Here is a 26,287-nt window from a genome sequence, read left to right as displayed (position 1 = left end):
TGTGTTCTCAAAGCGTTGATCCACTTTCCAACTTTTGTTTGAGCTCTTGAAAACACTCAAAAGCTGGCAACTTCCTGTGCTTCAAGAAATAAATCCGACACTTCGTGAGTAATCATCAATAAATGTAACATAAAATAATAAACTCCCATGAGATTGTGTTGGTGATAGTCCTCAAATATCACTATGGATGATGTCAAGCACTCCTCTTGTTCCATATGCATCATGCTTTAGAAACGAAGCTCTTGATTGCTTTGATATCATTGTTATCTTTGGAAGCAGAAATCCCAAGGTCAAGATCAAGGTCAAAGATATGTTGCACATATCTCAATTCCGCAATATAAGCAAATTCATTGAAATGTGGGTGATATTCAAAGGGTTTCGGGACTCAATCGGGTCCTGGATGGGCCCTTGCTCGTCATACAGGGTTGATTGACTGTTTTAACTCAGCTCTCCCATATCCTATCACTCATTGTACCCTATACCTTACATGGTAGGATCTAGATTTTTCATCTTGTATAATCTCAGAGTTTGAGATCTTAGATTTCAATTTCTAGTTCTAGTTTACTATTGCTTTTTCTTATTTCATCCATGACAAATTTCATTGACACTACGCACACATCATTTTGGTCTCATAGACCCTTCGGGTCCCTTTTTTTTTTCCTTGGGAAAAAGATCCTTCTATTAGTTACCAAGAAAAACAACCATAATGGCAGTATAAACTCGGCTCCACGTGGGGAGTGAGAGTCAACAAACATAAAAGGGGGGAGGATGCTCTTCTCCTCCAGCTGGCCTCTCTAGGAGGAGAAGGCTATCTCATACAATGGGGGGAGGGGGAAACAACCACAAAGATGGTCTACAATGCCAAGTGGGCCCATCACCTTTGTGAGAGAAAGAGACCGTGACGCTAGATCCTCAGGAAGGCCTCCCAGCTTCCGCATGCGGTTTGATCCACCCTGAAGTTTCCCCCATTGGCCACAAAGGGTATGAACGATATCGAGCCAAATGCTCTTGATGGACTCTAGTGGTAGAGTGAGGGTGCCTTTGATGACTTCACTGCATCGAGCTCTCTAGATGTGCCATGCGGCAATACTATTGCAAATCTCCCATCTCTGGCAAGTACCCGGAGTCCAGTGTTGACAGGTAGATGGGGCTGGGACTAGCACTGTAGAAATATGAAGGTGAGAGACGTGAAGGGCTAGTTCCCCACCCTCCCCCTCATATGCCATGGACTTGGCCTCAGTGGCCCAAGCAACAATGCCCCACGTAATAGTGCGGGAAGGGGCCATGTCTATAGTAAAGATGCAGAGGATCCATTGCCAAACCTGCTGAGCCTTTGGGAAATCCCAAAGACAATGATGCCAGGACTCGTGGGGATGGCCACACCTCGGACATAATGCTAGCCTACCTCCAATGGCCGACCAAGTGCCAACCGCCAGACTCCTATGTGCCAGTCGCCACATATAGAGAGTGATCTTCCATTCCTGAAAACTATCCCACAGCCTCTTCGAGAAATGAGAGAGAGAGTGTGGCGAGAGGCCCTAGGATTGCCAATGTCCTGTTGCTAGAGTGCCCTCAACCTCTGGCATTTGAATCCTACGGCCGAGCCGTGCAGTGTGTGCAAAAAAAGGGGCTATCGGGAGCCTCCCCTTGTCTTCTGGGTCATGCCATGTCCACTCCCTTGGGTCCCACTGGACGTGCGTGAGAGGCTGGCCCTCCCAAATCCACAAATGTGAGAGTCTCTCTGTGGCCACCTTGGTCGGGTGGAGGGTCAATTAATGTGCCACTCGTGTGCTTGGAAACCAATCACCCTCACCCTCTGCAAGGTGCATTCCTTGAAATCCTCCAAGGGGGGCTCTACTCTCTCCAATCTGCCATGAGGTTCAATAGGGAAGGTGAGTAAGGCGAAGCTCACATCCGCACCATGAACTGCCAAATTCCATGTTCATGTCCAAGTTCTCCATGTTCATGTCCAAGTTCTATGTTCCATGTCCAAGCTCTATCTCCAAGTTCATATCCAAGTTCAAGTAGTCCAAGTTCATATCCAAGTTCAAGTAGTCCAAGTTCCCGTGACTAATCTCCATAACTCCTACAACCTTGTCGATGAAGAAAACCATGGAAAAGCTCTTTTTGGCAAGAAAATTGATACTAAACCTGTTTTAATGGTTTTGGGCGAAAAAACCTCCAAAAAGAAGTTTTTAGGATTTTTGGAGCAGTTTTAGGGTTTCTAAAATTTTTAGGGTTTCTGAAATTTCTGTCCATACACCTCCGTATCGTCCATGCATATGCCCATACAAGTCTAGGGCTGACCGTACATCTAAAAAGCAAGTTGGAGAAGCTGTTGATGGTGAAGAAGAAGCTCTCCATGATCATAATGATGCCCACACACACTCCACGATCTCCTTCAATCTTCAATGATCTCTAGGTAGTGCCATCATAGCCTCCACTAGCTCCTTAGCTGTGAAGGGGGTCAACAAGAAGGCCCAGAGAGCGAAGCTTTCCCCCCTCCCCGCTCGAGTTGCTGTCGTCGTGCCCCGCCTGCTCGCACCCCCCCTCCCCGCCCTCGTGACTTCGCCTCTCCCCGCCTCCTCGCACCCCCCCCTCCACGCCCCTGTGCTTCTCGCGCCCCCCACCCTCCCTTTCGTGCGCGTCGCCCCCTGCTCGCCTGCCTGTCTCTTTTGCGCCCCCCGCTCCCCCCTTCCTCCGCGTCCCGCCCCCCGCCGTCCCCCTCCTTTCGCGCTTTCCCCGCCCCCCCCCTTTCATCCCCCCCCCCCCCCCTCCCCCCCCTTTTTTCTTCGCCTCTGCCTTCCGCCCCTCCCCCTCTGTTTTTTTTTTCCGCCCCCCTCTGTCTTCCGCCCCTCCCCCTCTGTCTTCCACCCCTCCCCCTTTGTCTTCCGCCCTTCCCCCCTCTTCCCCTCCCCGCTCCGCTTTTTCGTGCAGCTTGGTTCTTGCAGGACCCTCCGTTTTTCGCTTCGCCCTCGACTCAGCTTCAGACTCTGATGGAGGTTCCTCCCACCCCACCTTAGAGGGACTCTTCCGCCGCCCCCCCCCCCCGCCCCCCCCCCCCCCCATCAGGCTTTCTCTTTCGCCAGAAGAGGAAGCGAGCCTCGCTGCAGAGGTGGAACGCCTCCAGGCACATTCCACCATCTGCCGTATAGTTGGCACTTGCCCCAGCAGAGGGGAGATCCGGGATCTTCTCCAGGCCCGCCTTCTTGGGCCGCGGACACTACCAGATTGAGTTCGAGACAGCCAAGAGCGTGGCCCAGGTCCTAGCCATGAGTCCCCTTGACATCAGGGGCGCTCGGGCCTTCTTCAGACCTTGGCAGCATGGTTTCGACCCAGCAGCGGCCGAGCAGGGAGAGCGCCTATTCCATGTCACAGTTTGCTTTCTTGGACTTCGCCGCGAGTACCTTCCGCTCCTTTCTAGGACAGGATCATTGCTTGAGACTGGCCCCACAGCAGCTTCAGTGGTGGCTAGAGCAACCGGCCTGCCTTTGGTCAGAGTTTTGGTTCCTGACATCTCCTCCCTTCCGAAGGTCATTCAGTTACCTAGGATAGGGGGGGGATGGATCGATCAGAGAGTGGAGTTTTTGGGGCTCCCGAATCAGTGTTTTATATGCAGGCAGGTCGGCCACCTGGCCAAGGCCTGCCCTCGCAGGAGACCCCGACCTTCACCACAGCAGCAGACCCCCGATGGCCCGCCCACAGATGCGGCTTGGCAGGCAGCCTCTCCGGGACACCTGCTCAGCCCACAGAGACCTCGGATTGGCAGCCTGGACAGGGGCACCGTAGAGGGAGACAGCCACAGCAGCATGCCCAGAGACCGACGCAGCAGCAGTCATAGCCTCAGCATCACTGGGTTCCAGTGAGGAACAGCTTTGCTCCCCTCCAGGAGGAGACCCCAGCGCAGACTGAGGATCAAGAGATGCTAGCACCCCCCTCTCCTCCCTCCCCCGTCCCCCCCTCCCGCCTCGGTTCCACCTTCGCCTCCTCCCGTTCCCGCTTTTTCAGCGGCTCCTTCTCCCCCCCCTCCTCCCCCTCCGCTCGCCTCAGCTCCCCGGGAGGCACTGGCAGTACCTTGGCGCTCACCTGCAGTCCGGTGGGCACTGAGCACCGACCTTGCTCGAGCACCGCAGAGGAGACCTACCATACCGATTCGTGCTTCACGGATATCCTCTATCCGTAGTCGGCTGGGTAGTCTCGACACTAGACAGCGCTCGGAGGCTTTCGACTACTCCTTCACACGCCTTTTTTGAGCGGAGGGCCCCCATGAGCCAGCACCCATCAGAGTTCATGTGGTGATACCTCCGGCCCGAGGGGAGGAGGCACTTGATTCAGCGGTGGCCTTCTCCTTCCCTCTCTGCGCACTAGCGACCGGGAGTGGACTCTGGATCTCGCTCTTAGTATTTTGAAGACTCAGGCAATTGAGTTTTCTCACCATGTGAGCGATTTGGAGATGACAGACGTGATAGGCCGACTGTGGGAGTTGGCACATTTCTTTGATACCGGGAGTGCGAATGCCTCCGGGAATCGACATTTGGTGGTTCGCACAGTGGCAGACCTAGCACGCGACCCTGGCTATGTATGCATACATGAGGTTTCTCTCTCCGAGCGGGAGCTATGGGACACAGCCATTGGCGCCTAGTCCGAGACTCTTGCAGCACACCGGGTGGGCAGATTCGTAGCCGCTCGGATGGGGATTACTCTCCATCCAAGCCGCTTGCGAAGGCCCGCCGTATGGCTGAGACAGCCTCCACCTCAGCAGGTCATCCATGAGGATCATCTCATGGAATGTACAGGGCCTTGGCGGCGCACACTATGTACGTTATCCTGGTTGCTTGAGGCAGGAGCTTCAGAGATGCCTGGTTGGGGGCAGTATTGATATTCTGATGATGCAGGAGCACCATTTGAGTGAGAGCAGGATTCGGAGATATGGTTCGGTGATGCCTGGTAGATGGGACACATTTTGGTCTGCAGGTTTTGGCCCCTTGGGTGGGCAGGGAGGAGTATGTATGGTCATTGCGGATGTATGGCGGCAGGCCATTGTGGATCGCGGGGTCATTGTGCCTGGTAGAGCGCAGTATGTTATTCTGAGGATGCATGATGAGCACTTTGGTGTGCTTAATGTCTATGCGCCCAACCATGCTAGTGCCAGAGCAGAGTTCTTGACCCTTGTTACAGATGCATTGCCCGAGGCCGCACATTGGTGTGTCGGGGGAGACTTCAACATGCTTGAGGACCCGGCCGATAGGGTGGGAGGCAGTCATGTTACAATGCATGGCACGGAGCTTGCAGCTTGGAAGCGATTTTGTATGACACTGCGGATCATTGATGCATGGCAGCATGAGGCTTTCTCCCGTTCTCAGGATAGTCTTAGTTTTTCTCGGTCGGATCGCCGGCAGGGAGGGATTAATCTATCACGGATTGATCGCTTCTATGTGGGCGACAGGTTCGGGGAGCGTGGTGGCTCCGTTGGCATTCTCGCTGGCACCTCTTTTTCAGACCATGCGCCAGTTATTTTGACACTTGAGGAGAGGACACGGGAGACCAGCTTGCAGTTGCGGATCCGAGAGAGGATACTTACAGATCCCAGTCTTTCTGAGGACATTGAGAGGATATGGCATGATAGCCAGAGCTCGGACCTGGATGCAGTAGGCCAGTGTGCCCAGGGACTCATCGAGCTCAGCTCTTTTTTGCACGCTATAGCCTTGACACGGTTGGGAGAGACACGAGAGGGGGAGCGTCGCTTGAGATGTAGCCTTGCTTCGCTCCAGCGTCTTCAGGAGCAGTTGCGTACATGTGAGTGGGTGGCGTCCCAACTGAGCCAGGCACGCCAGGAGGTTAGAGAGGCAGAGGAGCAGAGACATGAGTTCTACTATCATCGCCAGGCCTCTCAGTGGACGCAGCTTGGTGATAGAGTGACTGGGGAGTTTTTTGAGATCACCGGACCCCGCGATGCTCGAGCAGGAGTACGCCAGCTCAAGAGGCAGGATGGATCGTTAGCCACTGAGCCCGGGGAGATTAGAGCTATTGCCACTGAGTTCTATAGAGACCTACTTTCAGCGGAGCCAGCCACACGGAGGCACGTGATGCTTGCAGACAGACTGTGTGGGCCCATGTGCAGAGGAGGGTCACAGATCGTATGCACACAGTTTTGGGTCAGCCCCTTTCAGAGGATGAGCTTGTTGAGGCTTTGAGGGTCCTTCCGCGTCATAGTGTTGCCCTGGGGAGGACGGATTGATGCCTGCCTTTTTTATGCGCTATTGGGACCTTTTGGGGCCACGGCTCCGCAGGGGCTTTCAGTATGTTTTGGACACTGGGGTGATGCCACATAGTTTTTCAGAGGGCTTGATCTTTCTTATCCCCAAGGGGGAGGGAGTGTCAGATGATATTCGGCATTGGAGGCCTATTACGATCCTCAATACTGTCTACAAGGTCCTAACAAAGGCCTTGAGGTTGAGGATCCAACCCTTCCTTGGGGAGTTGATTCATGCTACCCAGACAGGATTCGTCAAGGAGCGCAGTATCCTTGACAACATTTTCACCTTCTGGGAGGTGACGGCCCGAGCTAGATTTCTTGATGAGGACTTGGTCGTGATGCTTCTCGATTTTGAAAAGGCATACGATAGAGTCGATTGGGGTTTCCTAGAGGGCACTATGCTTCGCCTGGGTTTTGAGCCAGACTGGATTCGAGGAGTGGCGGCTCTATATTCCACAGCTCGTAGCCAGGTGTTGATGGCAAGAGGACGGGGGCCGAGTTTTGAGTTGACCAGATCAGTCCGTCAGGGATGCCCTCTCGCCCCGTTCCTTTTTCTTTTCTTTGCAGAGGCTATGAGCATGTATCTGACAGCAAAGGAGGTTGGTTTGAGAGGACTCCAGCTTCCAGTCTGGGGTGAGGACCTGCTCGATTTTGAGTTTGCTGATGACACGGGATTGTTTTTGCATGGCCAGGAGGCCAATCTATAGAGGGCAAAGCAGTCGCTACAGGTTTTTGGTGTGGCTTCGGGAGCATTGATCAATTGGCGCAAGATAGTGGCTTTTTGGATCACTAGCGCTCCTGCTCCGGCATGGAGCCCAGACCCGGGTCTTAGATGGATTCCTCCTGGCACAGCAGTGCGGTATCTGGGATGCCAGATTGGACTTGATTTGTCACCTGAGCAGCAGATCGCTCCGCTTCTTCTGAGCATTCGGAAGAAGCTTTTATATTGGAGTATAGCTCGGCTATCCTTGGCTGGGAGGGTGGTGGTGACAAATCAGGTGCTTTTAGCGACTATGTGGTACATTGCGTCTTGCTGGATCTTCTCGAGCTCTTGCATCAGCCAGGTAGAGAGGCTGATCAGGAACTTTCTTTGGTCTCGGCGGGATGGTCAGCCGGCCCGAGCTAAGGTTGCTTGGGCAGTTATTACTCTTCCGCTGGCCCAGGGGGGCTTGGGCATTATAGATCCAGCTGAACAGAGTAGAGCCTTGTTGGGGAAGCTTATTGTTCGGGGGCTGCTTCCAGGCGCTGAGCCTTGGAAGGAGCTTCTTTTTCAGCGGCTGCAGGCTAGAGCTCCCCCAGCAGGGGGCACTTGGGCACGAGAGATACGGTGGATCTTCATAGAGATGAGGAGGACTGGCCTCCGTAGAGGATGGGAGGACAGATTTGCCTTGAGCATCCTGCAAGCTTGGGAGCTGCTGAGACCGGGGCTTTCTCAGAGACCTCCCACTTGTGCTGAGGAGCGGGCCAGACAGCCGCTCATCTGGAGCCTCGTGGTACGCACAGAGCAGGGTCATATGCTGGGTTCTCGGCCTCGTCTAGCCTGGGGACCATTGGCGGCAGGCCCAGCACGCAGTTTTGGAGATTGGCAGGCCTTTTGCAGTCTCCCGGAGGAGATCCAGGCGAAGAGGTTGAGTCACTTCAGAGGGGGGCTGATTATGAGGGATGACATTCAGGAGGCACTCATTGAGGAGTGGTTCACGCCTTTCGAGCCAGCGGCCCCACGGTGGATGGGAGCCTTTACACAGTTGGAGATCCTGATTGCTGTTAGAGCTTGCACTGAGGATGGTAGATGCCTCTACTATGAGATATAGGATGAGGGCAGACTTCAGAGAGTGGAGGTGGAGTCGCCTTTGGTTGCAGAGTGCATCTTTCAGAGGATTCGGGTAGTGGCCGCTGCTTCTCGGAAGTGGCATATTGATCCAGACCCTACAGATGTGGACTCTGATTGGCGCATATGGGCATATACTGCGCGCCCCTTGGCCCGGCTCCAGTGGGACCCTGGCGAGTACGAGTGGCATGATCCTTATGCGTCCCCCGAGGCCACAGAGATCACCTTTTTCCAGTACACTGTTCGGTTGGGGAGGCATATTTTGACTGCGAGGAGGATGGTCTCTCTAGCTGCATCGGAGCATTGGCGGCTACAAGGACTCTCACACGAGTTCCTGGAGGATTTTTGGACCAGGCTTTGGGCTAGCCGACAAGCATGCAGGTTCTTGGCTTTCCAGTGGCTGGTTGCCCACAGGGGCTCTGCAGTTGGCACCTGGCTTGTCTACAGTGGCCTTCCGCCGGCCTGCGTCCGATGCGGCCACCCATTGGAGACACAGAGACATTGCCTATGGGACCATCCACAGGCGCAACAGATTTGGCTGAGGATGCTGCGCATTTTGGCCCCCCTCTCTCCAGAGGGCATGTATACGTGGGGAGCCGCTGCTTGGTCGACTTCGTGAGGGCCTGCTCTGGGATACGAGACGGAGCAGGACAGCCAGGCCATCAGATTCATTAGGGGCCAGCCTCGCCTTGTTCCTTCACCGGATTTCTCATCCGCCGCGGCTGGACACAGGAGAGGGATTTACGATGGGAGTTCCTCAGCAGCCTCACCATATGGTTCACCTGGAGAGCCCGTTGTTTCAGGGCCTTTGAGGGGAGACTGGAGCCACCAGCAGCGACTGTTCGAGCTATCTGGCAGGAGTTGATTCACACCCTGCGAGGACAGTGTGACCGCATCCGGGGCGACTCGGATCGAGCAATCTTGCGGCGCCAGGCCTTCCACACCACTTGGCGCAGCGGCCCTTTCTATACTCTACATGCGGGTACCCCCCGCTGGCACTACAGGCCACCTGTTTGGATTTTCCCCCCTCCTATTGTATGATATAGCCTCTCAGTTATTGTACTTTTATTTGTACTTTTTTTGCACCTAGGGAGGCTCCCTAGCTGCCTTGATTGGATCTCTGCTCTGCCTTCTTATGAGCAGGAGAGGGTTTTGTAGCCCAGTGGGCGTTTTTTTATAACTAGTGAAAGGATCTTTTCTCGGAAAAAAAAAAAAGGAAGGTCCAGAGAGCAGGAGCAACCACCTCTCTTGTATGCCGCCAAACCTGCTCGCACATCCAGCCTGTGTGAGGATATGGGGGCACCCGTGAGAGGAGAGCTGAAGAAATCTGTGGCAATGGCTCTCACTGGGAGGGGGGGGTGTTAACAATGGATCCATCATGGCCTCGCAACATGGGGATACCATCTCTCCACGTGTGTGGGCTTGCAATTTCAAAGAAATTCCCAGTGACCTTGTCTCCCACTTGCGCCCAAAGGAGGCTTTGGCATGGTATCTGTACTCCACCCTCTGCTCTATGGATTTGAGCTTTGTAGTACGGGCGACTACCCCTCAATCCACATGCTATCTGGTGCACTCTCCTGAAGCCGTTGTAAGGACGCTAGGCCCTGGCGAACTCTCTTCTCCTACTCTCAAAAGCAAGCCAGTTTGCTCTGCGCTACCTCTTGCATCCAAGGTGCATGTGGCTAATCCCAAGTGAAAATGTAGCCTCTCTCAAATCTCCTCTATCGTGCTGCATATCTCAGGATCTTGGATGAGGCTATCAGGGATCCGGGTGCTCAAATGTCTGTCCTGCCTCCAGGGGTCCCAAGGAAAGAATAACCAGTGGATGATCAGAAAAAGTAGTGTCTGCCAAAATACCAATCACCATTCATCTACTTTTGAAGACACTAATATAACTCTCTCTATACCAGAGAGAGATGACAGAGATCAGAGCTCAGTTTCACAGAGAGGGTGCGGAGCGACTGGCTCGCTTCAGAGCACACCCAGGCATGTTCTTCAGGGAGCTGTGGACACCCCCTTCACTGATGTATACCATTTTATACCCCCAGTATGGTACAGGATGGAGCTAGCTAGGTTGCATATCATGATTGTATACTCCATGCATATAGCTTTGCATTCTCCTAGTAATAGAGCTCCATCCCCTGCACACCCAGATTCAGCTTTTTTATTCAGTACTTTTTCATTTTGTTGGGATGACAGAGGATACCCCATACAGGTACTCCGATTTGTCTCATAGGCCGAGTTCGGTCTTTTGGAAGACGTTAATAAAATCTTTCTTTCTTTCTTTCTTTCTCTCTCCACAATAATTGCAGAGTCTACTAAGTAATCCAGGTAAAAGGCTTCTGCATATGATATATGCTCAAGGGATGTTGGTTTGTCTCCATTGTTTTTTGTGACTTTTTTGGGCATCTTTTGGGACGGATATTATGGGAAGGTATGATGTTGGAATCCCTTTCTGATGGTCTTATAAATCTTATTTCAAAATGTGGGTGTCTCTCTAGCTTAGTGCTTCCTGACGCTTTGGAAAATCTCTATGGAAGAATGGTCTACGGGATCAAAGTTGTACAATTTATATTCAATCTGTAAAAGCATGGAGTCTATGAGATCAAATTTCTACAATTTATATTCAATCTGTAAAAGCATGGAGGCCTATAGCATGCTAGAGTTGTCATAACAACTGAAATGTGAAGTGGGTGAGTATGTGAATATCACATGGCAAACGCGAGACCTTGGTGGGTCTTGTGCTCCTCAGGGTTACAAAGAATCCTAGGTATCCTACTTTTGGAGACTCTTTGTGCTGATCTTTATATGTTCAAGAAACGTTGGGATCCCCTGGAATTTCCTCTGGTTGAATGTCGTCTTGCGGATCCTGGGTTTGTGAACTATTATCCATTGGTGCCTAGAAGTGGCAAACCGTCTACATTGTGACAAGGAATCCTTGTGGTAGAGGTATGTTGACTCTTTAGACGTTTTAGCATCTTGTTTGGGAGCTAGAAATAATTTTTCCATATAGCAAGTTGAGTTAATGTACAAGGTTGTTCTATATAATGCCAACTTTTCAAGCCATTTGGGCATCCTTAAGTCCTTGTTCTCTTGAAGACTTGATCTACTTGTGGTGTCAACTTAAGAGGGAGGTTTTCTAGTTTTTCCGAACTCGCCATGTTAGGTCATGTTTCTTGTCCTGTTGGTATTTCAGTCCGTATCTACTATGTGCTTTCTTTGTTGTTCAATACATCTTCTCTTAATGTAGTAATGCTTTGAATAGCCTCTTTGCTAATCATCTGCAGCTTACTAATCATGTCACTAACCTTTTAGCCCATGAGTTCTTGAGGGATGAAGACCCCTCTAGCTAATGAAACAAGCATGATTTTTCTTTATGCATGTTAAGAGTTATTGCACATGGTATGTCAAAGGTATGCAAAGTATGTTGAACACACACAGTTTTGTACTGTGAAGCAGCCTTGTAATCATAAATCCTTACTGGGTTTGCCTTCTTTTAAAGGCCGCAGTCTTCAGTCTAAAAGGTCTTCCACTGTTATTTTCTGCAGTGGAGAACCTGTAACACCAGACGAGGGAGATAGTTATGTAAAGAATGGTTTATCGCCCTTGGCTGAGCAGGTACCTTAGCAATTATTCTGTTGATAGAATTTGCTGCAGGAATGTAACATAGCACACAGAGGAATTGATGAAGGGAGTTCTGTGGCAGTTGGATGTTATCTTTAATGTCATTGGCACACCGTGCTGGAAGGACATTCAGAGTGTACCAAGTGAAAGCTGGCGTGGGTACCTAAAGCGCATGCCCGGACGAGTATATTACTCTACTTAAACTTGTAATGCGAGACAAACATTCTAGTTACACTAGTTTGATTTTTTATACGTGTGTGTGTGTGCGTCCGTGTGTGTGTGTGAGAGCGAGAGAGACAGAGACAGAGAGAGAGAGAGAGAGAGAGAGAGAGAGAGAGAGAGAGAGAGAGAGAGAGAAAGAAAGAATCATGATATGCAACCTAGCTAGCTCCATCTTGTACCATAGTGGGGGTATAGAATGGTATACATCAATGAAGGGGGTGTTCACAGCTCCCTGAAGAACATCCCTGGGTCTGCTCTGAAGCGAGCAAGTCGCTCCGCACCCTCTCTGTGAAACTGAGCTCTGATCTCTGTCATCTCTCTCTGGTATAGGCGTGGTGTCCGAAAGCCAGGTGTCCTCTGTCTCTTGCGGGCTCTGAGTGTCTTTGCTCTCTGGAGAGTAATTCCCTGCTGTGTAGGGGCTGGGAGTGGGGTGGATCTCTGAAAAAATGTAGTAATCTGTGTCTGTCGTCCCCCCTCTGGAGCTGTCTGAGCCTGTAATGATGTCTCTCTGTGACGCTGTATGACTAGAATGAATCTCCCCAGTATGCGTTGGTCTGCTGCCTCAAAGATCTGGCGTAGGGAGTGTGGCTCTCTGAATAAAATGGGATATCTCTCTCTGATGGCTGTATATGCTCTGCATCTGCAGACATAATGCTCCTCACTCTCCACCTCCTCTCTGCACAATCTGCATACCCTCTCCTCTCGGGGGATCCGTGCTGCTCTGCCAGTCTCGATCTCCAATCGATGTGATGAGACTCTAAGCTGACCAATAGCTACTCGGGAGCCGTGTGGTAAAAAGCGCTCCATGTATCTAGGCCTCCCTATAAATCCATCATCACTGATACTCATGAAGTGATCTCTGTAGTATAGCATCTTCGGTGGAAGAGGCTGTGTAGGCGATATCCATGTCTCTCGTGTATAGAGCTGCCATAGGTCCTTTCTCAATACTCTGTTCCTCTCACTATGAGAGAGACAGATATGTGGTGCATCCCTGTCATACTGGAATGGTGGTAGATGATCCTTGTCGAGGCCATGCTATGAGAACCAATGTGTGATCTGTGCATACCATGATCCTCTGTGTCCTGCCTCATCCCGCTGTCTAGATGCCTCAAAAGCTCTGTATGACAATCTGTCCTGTGGCATCTCTCTGAATCTGTCTAGCAAGCATATAGTCTGGAATATGGCCTCTACCATCATAGGAGGCGCAGCAAACTCTGCTCGGATAATGTCATGAGGTACTGACGGTTTGTTGCGTATCATGCGTGCCATCATGAGGGCCTGTGGTCTCTCTATCTATGTCCACCAATGGGTAGCAAATCCTGGCGCCCATACCGCTTCTCCATACATCAGTGCCGGTGTGACTAATGTGTCAAATAGCCACCCCTTCGTCCGGGGCTCCTGAAAATGCGCCTGGTGGCACTGTCTCTCTAGCATAGCCAATGCTGCATATCCCCGTGTTAGTCTGGCTCTAGCTGCTGAACCCACGGTGAAGGGCGTGGCTGCTGCAGAGAAGGTAACCCCTAGGTACACGTATGATGTCACCACCTCCACCTGGCATCCTGCGAGAGTGAATGTCAGCTGACTCCTGCCCTGTCTTGATGTATGAAAGACCATAACCTTGGTTTTCCCAAGGTTCACAGTAAGACCCCTCTGTGTGCAGAAATCATCGAGTGCATGAAGATGCTGCTGTAGACCTCCTGGAGACTCAGACACTAATACAATGTCATCAGCATAAAGCATAATATGTACTGAGGTACCTGCTAGATCAACTCCATCTCTGCCTCCCCGTGTAATGAAGTCAGCCACCTCATCAATGTATAACCCAAATAGCGTGGGGGAAAGTGGGCATCCTTGCTTCACACCAATGGTGCTAGCAATAGTCTCGGACATACCTCCTGGGCATCTGACTCGCCCAAAAACCAGCTCATATAATGCATAGATGCCCCATGTCATATCTGCTGGTATGCCAGGAGACTGCAGGCGCTGAAAGAGCCTCTCTCGTGGTACTGTGTCAAATGCCTTGCGGAAATCCACAAAGCAGCAATAGAGCTTTCTCTTCTGATCAATCATACATCTCAAAGTCAATACATGGTCAGTGGTAGAGAAAGCTCTCTGAAGCCTGCCTGCCCTGATGAGCGTAAACCTGCTCGCTCAACATATAAGCTAAGCTCTTGCTCCAACACTGCACCATAGAGTTTGGCCAACACGTGGCCAACCATAACCGTCCTGTAGTTGCTCGGATCGAGCATATCCCCTGTTTTGTGGATCGGCACAATGGTGTGCATCATCCACTCCGCAGGCAAACCCTCTGCTAGTGCCCTGTTAAACAGGTGTGCAAGAAAAGAAGCCAAAGAATCTACTGCATATATGAGATGCTCACCCTGTAGGCCCATATGGTCGGCGGCCCGTTCATGCTGTAGGCGGCGGATAGCTTCCTTTACCATCGAGTGGGTAAAGAAGCTAGCTGTGGTAGGTCGAGGCTCCTATGGCTGAGGTATAGGTGGCTGCTGTGGGGCGTGGTATAGGCCCTCTGCATAGGTGTGCCATGTCTGTGGGTCTGCAATGGGTGTCGTTGTCCGGGGCTCTCTTAAGTGCCGCCATGAGATAGGGCTATCGCTACTCATAAGGAAATGGAAGATCTCTAGCTCCTGTATCTCTGCGAAGGCCCGCTTTTGTGGCGAGTAAGTCTCCTCATCTCTCTCCTCGACTCTTGCTCTATGATGGCTCCCAAGGCTCTCTAAATGCGGAGCCGTGAGTATAGGGCTCTGCACTCGTCATCATACCATCTGTTCTGGGGCATAGTCCCAGATCTCGCAGGCTCTCCTGAGTGGACACGATGTGGGAAGCTCTGTAATGCAGCCCTGTGTAGGAGTGATGCCAGCTGGGCTGTATTGGTATCCATAGGTGCCAGGAGATCCGTGAGTAGGAGCCCATCCTCTACTCTGCCAGTGTATATGTCTGCCATGTCATGTGTGAAGTAGATGGTAGTGTGTTGGTGATACTGGTGATCCGGCTAGTGAAAATGCCAAGTATGTATGATCTGCCCCAATAGGACGAGGTGGGATGGAGAATGATGTGACAAGCTGGGATGCCTCCAAAGACCCCATAGTGTAGTCCACCACCGTGCCTCCGGTCCGTGTATGACCCCCATGTGGGAAGCATGTCAACCCTCCTGACCCGGCCACTGTAGCATCCCGTTATAAATAACGAGACGATGCTTGGCTCCCAACTCTAGTAAGTGGTCCCATAATGTTCTCTGTTTGGTCCAGTGTCCTCTAATGCCCGACTAGCCCCATCTCCCCTGGATCCACAGGGTGGAGGATCTCCATGTCATCATAGTCATACACCTCACACTGTTTGCTCTGTGTGTGGGCATTGAAGTCACCCGTAAGAAATACTTCCCCTAGTGTAGAATAATGCATAATCTCCTCTGACAGACAAGTGTATTGCGAGGCTCCTGTCTCCTCCTGTGGCATGTCCTCTATAATGACATAGGAGGATCCTGATGGAGGAAAGTATTATAGGGCTATGTATATAACCCTGTCCTGTGAGAGCTCTAAGCTGATCCACATGTATCTGGCCTCTGGATCCTGTGCTACCACTCTCAGTCTCCCCTGTAGCTCCCGTCTGAATAGAACTGCTACTCCCCCCGACCCTCTCGAGGTACCCTGGCATGTGGTCCTCCTGAATGCTTGTATGCTGACTCCCACTGGAATCCCTCTACTCGAGGTAGCCCTCTCTCTGGGATCTGATGTGTCTCTGTCAGAAGTATGATGTCTCTCCCCACCATAACATGCTCCAGTCATCCAGGCTGCACCCATAGTGAACCATTACAATTCCATACTACCATGTGTATCTCTGTCGGTGGCCTGGTCTGTGTCCCATAGGCCCCAAACCGCTAATCCATGGACCGGCCATCAATGATGACCTGATCATCTCGATAGAAGGCCTTCTTGCCTTCTCTCCTCGCGTGTAAGACTCGTGGCATGCAAGCTCTCCTATGCTCTAGCTGCATCCTCGTGAGATCATCATCCAAGAAAATAGGAGCTCCCTCTAAGCCTCGTAGTATGACCCTCTTCCTCATGAAGGTGACCCTCTCCATCTCTCCTGCAAACTATAGGATGAGGGCTCGCTTGGGCCGCTTGCGTGTTGAGTCTTTCCCGGCTCTCCATGCTTTGGTGAAGGGGAGAGGGTCCTCTTCCCTGTAGCCTAGCTTCATGCATAGAAGCTGTCCATCTTTCTCGGGAGTGGAGTTAGGTGTCTCGGCTATACCTGTGACTCGAATGTTGAGGTGGCAGGCATGCCTCATCTTCTCCTCCTCAATGGTGGTGTGAATGATTTGATGTTCTTCCCTTTGAGTCTCCTCCCTCACTTCTTTGCGGATGTTCTTCTTCACCACCTCAACCCATCCTGACTGCTTGGCTTCGAGTTTTCCCTCCATGTCCTTTGTGATCTCCTTGGAGATCTCTTCTTTGATGGCCGTGAGAGTGTTCTCATTGATCTCCCCTTCTTCCTTCTCGGTGTTCTTGACGGCTACCAGTTCCACTTTCAATGCACTCACCTCCTCCTTGAGTGTTGTGTTCTCTTGTTCAAGGTCCGTGACCCATGCTTCGAGGGCCATGGTGTGCCAGTGTAGTTTGTTCTCCACCTCATTGAGGTTGGAATCGGATATCTTCTTATTCTCCTTGATTAGTGCCTTCAATGCCGTCTCGAGGGCCTCGAGTTTCTCTTGGAGACTCGGGGCCATTCCTCGAGATTGAGGAGAGAGAGAGAGAGATATGTTGTTGCCTTGGGGGCCTGAGCAACGGTAGCAGGGGAAGGGGGGGTGCAGGGCCTACCGGACATGCAGGCGGGCCAGCATAGTGCCAGTAGTAGTGGGCGCCAGTGGCGAACAGAGAGGGCGGCTATGCACAGAGGCGCGAAGCGAACAGGGAACAGTGAAGTGAAGCAAGCGGTGAACAGTGCAGCAAAAAGCAGGCGGCGACCAGTAGTGAACAGCGAAACAGGGGCGGCGAGGGCGAACAGTTGCGGGCGGCGACAGTAGAGAGATTAACAGCGAACAGGGGCGGCGAGGGCAGAGGCGAATTGGGGCGGCGAGAGCAGAGGCGAGGGCGAGGAGGGTAGGCGAGAGAGAGAGAGAGAGAGAGAGAGAGAGAGAGAGAGAGAGAGAGAGAGAGGTTCGTGGCTCTTGGTGTGAGGTTCATCGCTTGCTTCTGCTGGAGTTGCAGCCATCTTTTGTTCCTGCTGTGCTGAGTTGGACATCGCCTGTTCCTGGCAGTCAGTGGGCCGTCGACTGTCTTTGCTGAGGGCTGTCGCCTGTCATTGCAGAGGGCCGCCACCTCTTCTTGCTGGTCGTTTTCCGGTTGGGTGTCCTCTTTTCTTGCTGTGCTCGTCTTTTCCTTCTCCCTTTCCGCCTGCTGGCTGTCGCGTTTTCTTGTTCATAGCTGCCGTATGCTCAGCCTCTTGGCTTGTGTGTGTGTGTGTGTGTCTGTGGGTGTGTTTTTTCCCAGCTCGTTGTTCGAAATGGATCTGCAGCAACATGCTGTCTACTCCCGTCGTGGAGATAAGGTTCCAGAGGGAATGGATCCCAAGAGACTCAAAGAATTGTAAATGTATTGCATAAGTGTTTTGAGGAAAATGAGAATGCGTGGAATAAGCCTAAACGCGCTTTGAGATACAAAATTTCTGCACAATACTATACTGCGGACATTTTAGAAATTCTTGGAATGTGCAGTCATTTTGTTTGTTTTAAGGAAAATGCCTACTGCAAATGATATTGCTCAGTGGATTAAGAACTTGCATGGTGGATGCGATGTTAATGGGGTTTATTATGCTGCACGTGGCTTTTGTGAAGTGGTGCTCTTAGAACCATTACACAAGTAGCAATTGTTAGAAAAATGGCCATTGTTCTATGGCCATCAGATGGTGCATGTGCTTCCATGGACACCCACGAAAGACTATCAGGCCCGCTTAAAGTATCCATGCTCGCTATAGGTTTAGGTGGTTAATTTCTTGGTAGATTTCTTTGATGCATTGCCAGGATTGGCTCGAATGTTGGGCATTGTCATCTGTCCCCCACGTACATTGGGTAACAGAAATAGATTCTGTATAAGTTTGGACGTTTGGCCTCTGATTGTCCTACTCTTACGTTGCGGCCTCTAGCTGACTCTATTCCTCTAGCTCCGATTGTGGAACCATCAATAGGGCAGGCAAAGCCTACTCCAGCTAAAACAACGAATAGAGTGCCTGTTGCTACCACAAGTGTGCAAATAAGAGCAAGAGCAGGGCAGCCAACTCATATGCCTGCTAGAACTAAACAGATTGTGCAAAAATTTTGCAAATAAGGATAAGAATGTGATAGATGCGCAAGGTTGGCAGACCCCAAACCCCAGAAAGGCTATTTCTGTCTGACCCCGACTGTTACAGTCTAGAATGTGGACCGAATCTTCTACCTCTTAGAGTAAAGCTTGGTTGTTGGGTGAAGTTGATACGTATGTTGTTAAAGAATGGTCTCTTTCGGCACCGGTTGACACCTGGGCAATCATTTTAGGCTTAGGGGCCAAGGCAAAGGAACTGGAATGGCTTCACTTTGAAGCAGGAGGCTCCAATTTGGAAAAGCCCTTGCAAAATCTGTCCAATGCATCAAAGTGTTTCTGCAAACCCTCGGCTGAGTTTGAGATCAAGACAATGTTGTCAGCATATAGCAATATAGGCACTACTTTCTGGGCCAATGGTGAGCCTCTACCTCCGGAAGTGTCCACAAATACTGCAATCTCGTCAATGTATAGACTGAAGAGTGTGGATGAGAGCGGGCAGCCCTACTGCTTGACCCCAATAGTGCTACGTACGGCTCCCAAGAGGTCACCGGGTGTAAGTCTAGGTCAAAAGATAAGGCTTGATTCTCGTAAAAGCATGTAGTTGGGTGGTTCTAATTACAAGAGTATCATTTTGAGTTGTGCAACATATTTCTCTTGTGCTTGCTATCACATATAGCTTTCTTTCTCTCTATCACGTGCACGCCCGTGCCATGGCTAATCCTCAGCATGAACAATATTAATCCTTGATTAAGTCAGTAATTAGGTCACTAGTAGTAGCGTATTTACCTTCAGACACAGCATCATCTTCATCAGAAGCATCATTAGCATCATCAATAGCATCATCATCATCACCACCTTCAGCAGCATCCATATCATCATCATCACAAGGAGGGCATGGAACCCTGTCAGCAGCCAACATAACAGGAGTGGGCAGCCAGCATGGGGTCTCAGGCAGCAGGTGACAACATCTAGGTGAAGGCCACTAGGTATGGGAGGCAGTACAGTACGCGCAGCATTGAAGGCAATAAAGTTAGTATTTTCCATGTCCAGACCTGGCTGACAGCATTTGTTGCTGGCCGACCTGTACCTCGGTCCTCAGCATGATATATAGGCAAAAGGCATCATAATCATCAAGTCATCAAGTTCATTCATTCATCTAACATTGAAGTCATTCAGTTAAGCATATGTAGGGGCCAGAGGTCAACCCCTCCGGGGTTGACCAAGGGCCTCACCGTGTACGTATATTAAGACACCTTTTTGTACCATATAAATACAAAGAAAACCTTGACACCAATCTCTCTCTTCTTCTCTCCTTTGTCTTAATCATGTTTTTTTTTTTTCAATTGGCCTTAGGCCCAAGATCCTCCCGTAGGCGCCCGGTCGCCGAGGAAGCGCCAAGGGGGGTTTTGAACCCAGGACCTCTTGGTCCTAGGCAAACACCTCCACCACACCACTTGAGCTATCACCTCATTGACCTGTCTTAACCATGTTAATCAGCATCTTGCTCTTAATCAGGCTTAGGGCAGTGGATCAGTACAGCAAGGCTTCCACACATGCAACACTCTCTCTCTCTCTCCCCACACACATACACACTCACCATGGCTATCCTCCATCCACCATAGTCATGGCTTGATCCTTCATCCTTCTCTTTGCACATGCTCCATCCTGGCACCATGAATGCTAACATGGTATCAAAGCCACCTTAGCTATGCTTCACTTGTCCTCTCTTCGTTTTTAACCACTGCCTTCATTGCTGCATTGTCTTTCTGAAGCTGTTTGTTTTCTCATCAGATCTGCCTCCAATGCTTTTTCTCATCTGAGCTATGGGTTTTCTCATCCTTACTAGCATTCTAGTGGGGCATTTACCTCTCAGCCTAAGCAAAAAAGGGAGGCAAAAGCACTGCATAAGGAGGGCGATGAGATCAACAAGCAAAGGGCAGTCGTCCAAAGATTAATGCACGTCATCAAGGCAGCCAATAGAGCAAATGCCAAAAACCCAGCCCATCTTCAGTGTAGCAAAACACACCCAAAAGCGGTGCTCAAATTAGGTACAATCAGAGCAGCTCTGCAAGCAGCCTAACACACAGCCAAAGGGGCTCCAAATCAGCCCAAAAGCAGGTCCATATTTGCCCAAGAAGGTCCAAGTATTGTGCAGTCCAGTGGCAACGCATTCATCCCTCATGATTCTTGCACATCCAAGGTTGATACCATTGCCTGAGGCAGCCCTAAGCCATTAATGCAAGCTACAGGCAGCTCTATGTGCAGTCGACAGTGGCTATGAAGCAAAATGCAGGTATAACCAGCCTGTAGAAGCATAAACACACATCACAAAGCTGTTGATCAGATACAACATCAGAGGGCCAACATTTAGCATATGACTGCCACTCTCTGCATGTCATCTAGGTCAGCAAATTCAGGGCTTTACAACCCTATAAAACTTTGGGGCGTTTCTGAAATATGGGAAAAATCATCAACTTCAAGCCTCTGCACCTTGCAGTTTTCCTCTTCTTCGTTACCTCGACCCCACTTGTTGTTGAGGTCATTGGCGACCTCCACCCATTTCGATAATGTTGACTCAACCTCTATGTGGAGATTTTGGTTCTCTATTGTGATGATCTTCTTGGCCTCTTCCAAATCAGCTTGTAACTTTGCGTTTGCCTCTTTTATTTCCAATGCTAAGCCCTTATCGTGTAGACAATTCCCCCTCCCTTGTGGCAACATATTATTACATGCTGCCATACATGTCTTGCTTACATCTTCCTTGCATTGGGCAATTTCTGGTTTCAACTGGGCCGGGAATTCAGTCTTTAGGGCTGAATGGCCCTCTTCTATTTGTTCTTGCCGCCCTGCAAATGCATCTTCCTGTTGATACATGATGTCTTTGAGTATGCTTATACATGCATGCATCTTAGAAGAGAGAGAGAGAGAGAGAGAGAGAGAGAGAGAGAGAGAGAGAGGAAGTTATGGATTATATGACTCCACTTACAGTTAATGACTGTTTCGAAGAGAGGGGTGATCTATGAGGGACTCCTCCCAAGGATCACCTAATACATAGACATAAATAAGATTAGAGAAACCAAATAAAAGGGTGTAGGCAAGCTCACCACCCAACCGTAGGTTCACGTCCAAACCTCCCCTGAGCCAAGGGCTAAGGTTCCACTCCCACAGCCCAAGCCAGTCAGCCTTGGCATCCCATACCACCAGGGCCTGTCCTAAGGGACCCTCGGCAAGATCACTTGTGATCCACCACGTCCATGGAAGGAGAAAGCCTCTTGGTTTAGGTCCAGACCACAATGAATCAATAATAACCCAAGAGTCACTTATAAAGTGCTTATTGCTGCTATAAATAACAATACAATCATAAATAGGCAATAACCTTAGATTTATTAAATTTGAAACCTAGCCACCTGAATCTACTTGCTTTTCTTAATCCGAGTGCTCCTTTAACCCTATTGGATTAGTCCCTAAACCCAAGGGTTAGTGTTAGGTACATTATATTCCTCTCCACTTTGGACATTTCCACTCTATTGGAAATAAATGAAGGAGAAATAGCTACCTGCATCAACTACCTCTAAAATTAGGTCCGCCGAAATCAAGTGCATACCTATCAATCAAATCGACAAAGCCACATATCAAGGAACCAGCTCAACTGAAGCTGTTGTTCCTCCAACATATGAATGTGGAACCAAGACAAAAAACAGAACCTTCCCAATAGGTCCCTAAAGAATATAAACCATCCTTCAATCCTCCAACTCTTCGTGGAATTGGAAACCTAAAATCACCGAGACAAATATCTTCTAGCTGTAACTCAATACCCATTCTTTCTAGGATTTGGTAAAACCTCGTACCTAGGGGATATCATACCTCCCTCCCAGAGACTCCCAACTATCAGGCACCACAATTGTCTCTACTTCAAATTATCAAAGTCTGAGGGAATCTGGGGTTTTAACCGAACTCCTACCAAACATATCCTAGCTATTGTTAGAGCCATATGCTCAGTAGTAGTACCATAGACAAACTTGACCATTGGGATATATCTCTCCCAATAAAATGGTCGCTTGGAGCTGTATGCACAAAGCATAACCTCCAAAACTTGATCCAACTCTCTCCATCTGCCCATCTGACTGAGGATGATAAAAAAAGAACAAGTCTGTCAAATCTCCGGATGACTGCTCTCTGTAGGAGCGTCGTGACAATTATAAGAGAGCTCTCTCTCCTAATCTTAGCACAATCTGGCGCACAGACTTAATCGTCACGGAACAACAACCGGTTCCGAATATGATACTGACTACCTTCCATCCTAACAAGTGCAATGATCCCTGAGTTCTGGATTAAATCAATGGAGCTCCCTGCTTGGACCTACTGCCAATACTGAATGAAATGCCCATCGGCCCGACATTAGCCCTCTCAAGGAACCATATAAGTTAGCACAAAACTGGGTAAAAGATTCACCCACCCAATTCTAGCAACCCCATCCAAATCACCCTTCCGATTTCCTTGTCAAGTCTTGCGTAACTATGTCTACTGTAGGGTAACTACCCACCAATAGGATAGGACATAGCAAAGTTAGAAAAATATAGACACACTTACAAACTCCACATGCTACAGATCCTAGCTTCCCGTACCACTAGGATACAAACCATATAAAATTTCCTCGAGACTTTTAAAGCAGAGTCAGGGTGATCAATCCTGTCTCAACTAAGTCTTGGTGCACTACACCTCCACTCCATGTCACGGTCCGCCCTATAGGTAAACCATTGGAAAAACAGTGAAATAATTCACACATGTCCACACATTTAACAACTCTCATCCTAATGGAGCTCCTAGAGGGAAATATACGATGCAATTTGTCCTATTCCTGAGATATTCTGACTATTGTCAAGCAATCTCTTCCCACCCGAGTCGGCTCATCCTCAAAGGCTGAGACCCTAGAATCCAAATAACCCCGTGATCACCCAATCGTCGAGCTAGAAAACCACAACCTAACTCAGCAAAGAAAACACCTGCGAGACTCCGCACTGATGCTTCCTAGTCGAGTGTTCCCCAAACATCTAACTTAACTGTTAATATCCACAATTAACATTAGATGAAAGAGTACCAACACATTTAAACACTTCGTAACAAATATACATTATATTAAGAAGTCCTATTGAGCTACAAAAAATAGAGAGTCGGACCACAAAATCACCCCTCAATATACTAGAGCGTCTTCCATTACAAAGGAAAAACCATGATACTTTCGATCTACATAGACTAATGTTGTCGGGCAAAGATCCGATGCTCTTGTTGCTACTATGCCCGGGTGATATCTTGTTGTTCTCGTAGTAGGGAGTGAACGTCTTGGTACACTTGTCGTCTGGACTCTCCGATACTCTATCACCATTTGCACACAGTCTAGTCTTCCACCGCTAGGACATGGCTCCACTTGTTGTGTGTGGAGGTCGGGGATGGGTGGCATGTGCTATGCGTGTTACATTGTAAGGTGAAGGATACGTGAGGCAGCTCCTTGGAGGTTGGATGTTTCAACATTGAGACATTTTGTTTTGGTACATGTCCTTTTTATTGTTCATGGAAATTTGGCACTTGGTGCCTGTAAAGGCTTTTATACAAATTTCTCCTTAATAATATATATACATTGTGTGTGTGTGTGTGGGGGGGGGGGGGGGGGTGTTCTGGCCTCACTGCTGGTGTACTTTCATTTTCAGTTCGCTATCTTGTCTTGTGCTGTGCTTTGTCTTTAAGTGTTACAATATTTAGTGTGTCAAGAAAGTGCTCTTCCTTGGACATGGATTTAAAATAGGTTTCCTTGCTAAGATATGGTCCCCATACATTGATATTGGGGGCACCAAGGTATCAAATAGCGAACAGTTGGTGCAAGGCTCTTGGAAACGGGCCTCTATGCTGCGGGCTAGGGATGCGTATCCTCTCATTGGCAGCTGGTCTCATAGAAAAGATCGGGCGGCCTGTAAAAGTAACCTCGAGGTATACATACGATGAAACAATCTCCACATGGGCTCCCATGTATGAGAATGAAAGGCTAGATGTAACCCAATATCATGTGTTGAATACCATGACCTTGGTTTTGCTGAGATTGATTGTGAGGTCTCTCTCATCAAAAAACCTTTGTACTCTGCAATCCCTCTACAAAGTCAGAGATCATAACAATGTCATCTGCATATAATTGAGAGAGAGAGAAAGAAAGAAAAAAAGAAAGATTTTATTAACGTCTTCCAAAAGACCGAACTCGGCCTATGAGACAAATCAGTGTACCTGTGTGGTGTATCCTCTGTCATCCCAACAAAATGAAAAAGTACTGAACTAAAAAGCTGAATCTGGGTGTGCAATAAGTACAATGAGTGGGGGAGGTGATGGAGCTCTACTACTAGGAGAATGCAAAGCTATATGCATGGAGTATACAATCATGATATGCAACCTAGCTAGCTCCATCCTGTACCACACTGGGGGTATAGAATAGTATACATCAATGAAGGGGGTGTCCACAGCTCCCTGAAGAACATGCCTGGGTCTGCTCTGAAGCGAGCCAGTCGCTCCGCACCCTCTCTGTGAAACTGAGCTCTGATCTCTGTCATCTCTCTCTGGTATAGGCGTGGTGTCCGAAAGCCAGGTGTCCTCTGTCTCTTGCGGGCTCTAAGTGTCTCTCCTCTCTGGAGAGTAATTCCCTGCTGTGTAGGGGCTGGGAGTGGGGTGGATCTCTGAAAAAATGTAGTAATCTGTGTCTGTCGTTCCCCCTCTGGAGCTGTCTGAGCCTGTAATGACGTCTCTCTGTGACGTTGTATGTCTAGAATGAATCTCCCCAGTATGCGCTGGTCTGTTGCCTCAAAGATCTGGCGTAGGGAATGTGGCTCTGAGTAAAATGGGATATCTCTCTCTGATGGCTGTATATGCTCTGCATCTGCATACACAATGCTCCTCACTCTCCACCTCCTCTCTGCACAATCTGCATACCCTCTCCTCTCGGGGGATCCGTGCTGCTTTGCCAGTCTCGATCTCCAATCGATGTGATGAGACTCTAAGCTGACCAATAGCAACTCAGGAGCCATGTGGTAAAAAGCCCTCCATGTATCTAGGCCTCTCTATAAATCCATCATCAGTGATACTCATGAAGTGATCTCTGTAGTATAGCATCTTCGGTGGAAGAGGCTGTGTAGGCGATATCCATGTCTCTCGTGTATAGAGCTGCCATAAGTCCTGTCTCAATACTCTGTTCCTCTCACTATGAGAGAGATGGATATGTGGTGCATCCCTGTCATACTGGAATGGTGGTAGATGATCCATGTCTACGCCATGCTGTGAGAACCAATGTGTGACCTGTGCATACCATGATCCTCTGTCTCCTGCCTCAGCCAGCTGTCTAGATGCCTCAAAAGCTCTGTATGACAATCTGTCCTGTGGCATCTCTGTGAATCTGTCTAGCAGGCATATAGTCTGGAATATGGCCTCTACCATCATAGGAGGCACAGCAACCTCTCCTCGGATAATGTCATGAGGTACTGACGGTTTGTTGCGTATCCTGCGTGCCATCATGAGGGCTTGTGGTCTCTCTATCTGTGTTCACCAATGGGTAGCAAGTCCTGGCGCCCATACCGCTGCTCCATACATCAGTGCCAGTGTGACTAATGTGTCAAATAGCCACCCCTTCGTCCGGGGCTCCTGAAAATGCGCCTGGTGGCACTGTCTCTGTAGCATAGCCAATGCTGCATATCCCCGTGTCAATCTGGCTCTGGCTGCTGAACCCATGGTGAAGCGCGTGGCTGCTGCTGCAGAGAAGGTAACCCCTAGGTACACGTATGATGTCACCACCTCCACCTCCACCTGGCATCCTGCGAGAGTGAATGTCAGCTGACTCCTGCCCTGTCTCGATGTATGAAAGACCATAACCTTGGTTTTCCCAAGGTTCACAGTAAGACCCCTCTGTGTGCAGAAATCATCGAGTGCATGTAGATGCTGCTGTAGACCTCCTGGAGACTCAGACACTAATACAATATCATCAGCATAAAGCATAATATGTATTGAGGTACC

General features: G+C 49.6%; 1 protein-coding gene across 7 annotated transcripts in view; it reads left to right on the top strand.

The window, feature by feature from the left end:
- The window catches only part of LOC147634098 (mitogen-activated protein kinase HOG1-like), an 89,390-nt gene that overhangs the window by 40,999 nt on the left and 22,104 nt on the right, over window positions 1-26,287 (top strand). For all 7 annotated transcript variants that reach the window (XM_086805209.1, XM_086805208.1, XM_086805206.1 and 4 more), the window contains 2 exons: window positions 11,633-11,702; window positions 11,791-11,892. In XM_086805209.1, coding sequence (XP_086661335.1) covers window positions 11,633-11,702; window positions 11,791-11,892 — 172 coding nt within the window. The remainder of the gene's footprint in view (window positions 1-11,632; window positions 11,703-11,790; window positions 11,893-26,287) is intronic.

Source organism: Cibotium barometz, chromosome 11, assembly GCF_041138505.1.
Source record: "Cibotium barometz isolate CiBa-2024 chromosome 11, ASM4113850v1, whole genome shotgun sequence".
In the NCBI taxonomy this organism is placed as follows: domain Eukaryota; kingdom Viridiplantae; phylum Streptophyta; class Polypodiopsida; order Cyatheales; family Cibotiaceae; genus Cibotium; species Cibotium barometz.
Note: the sequence above shows the minus strand (reverse complement) of the source record. Positions and strands in the feature narration are given on the sequence as shown.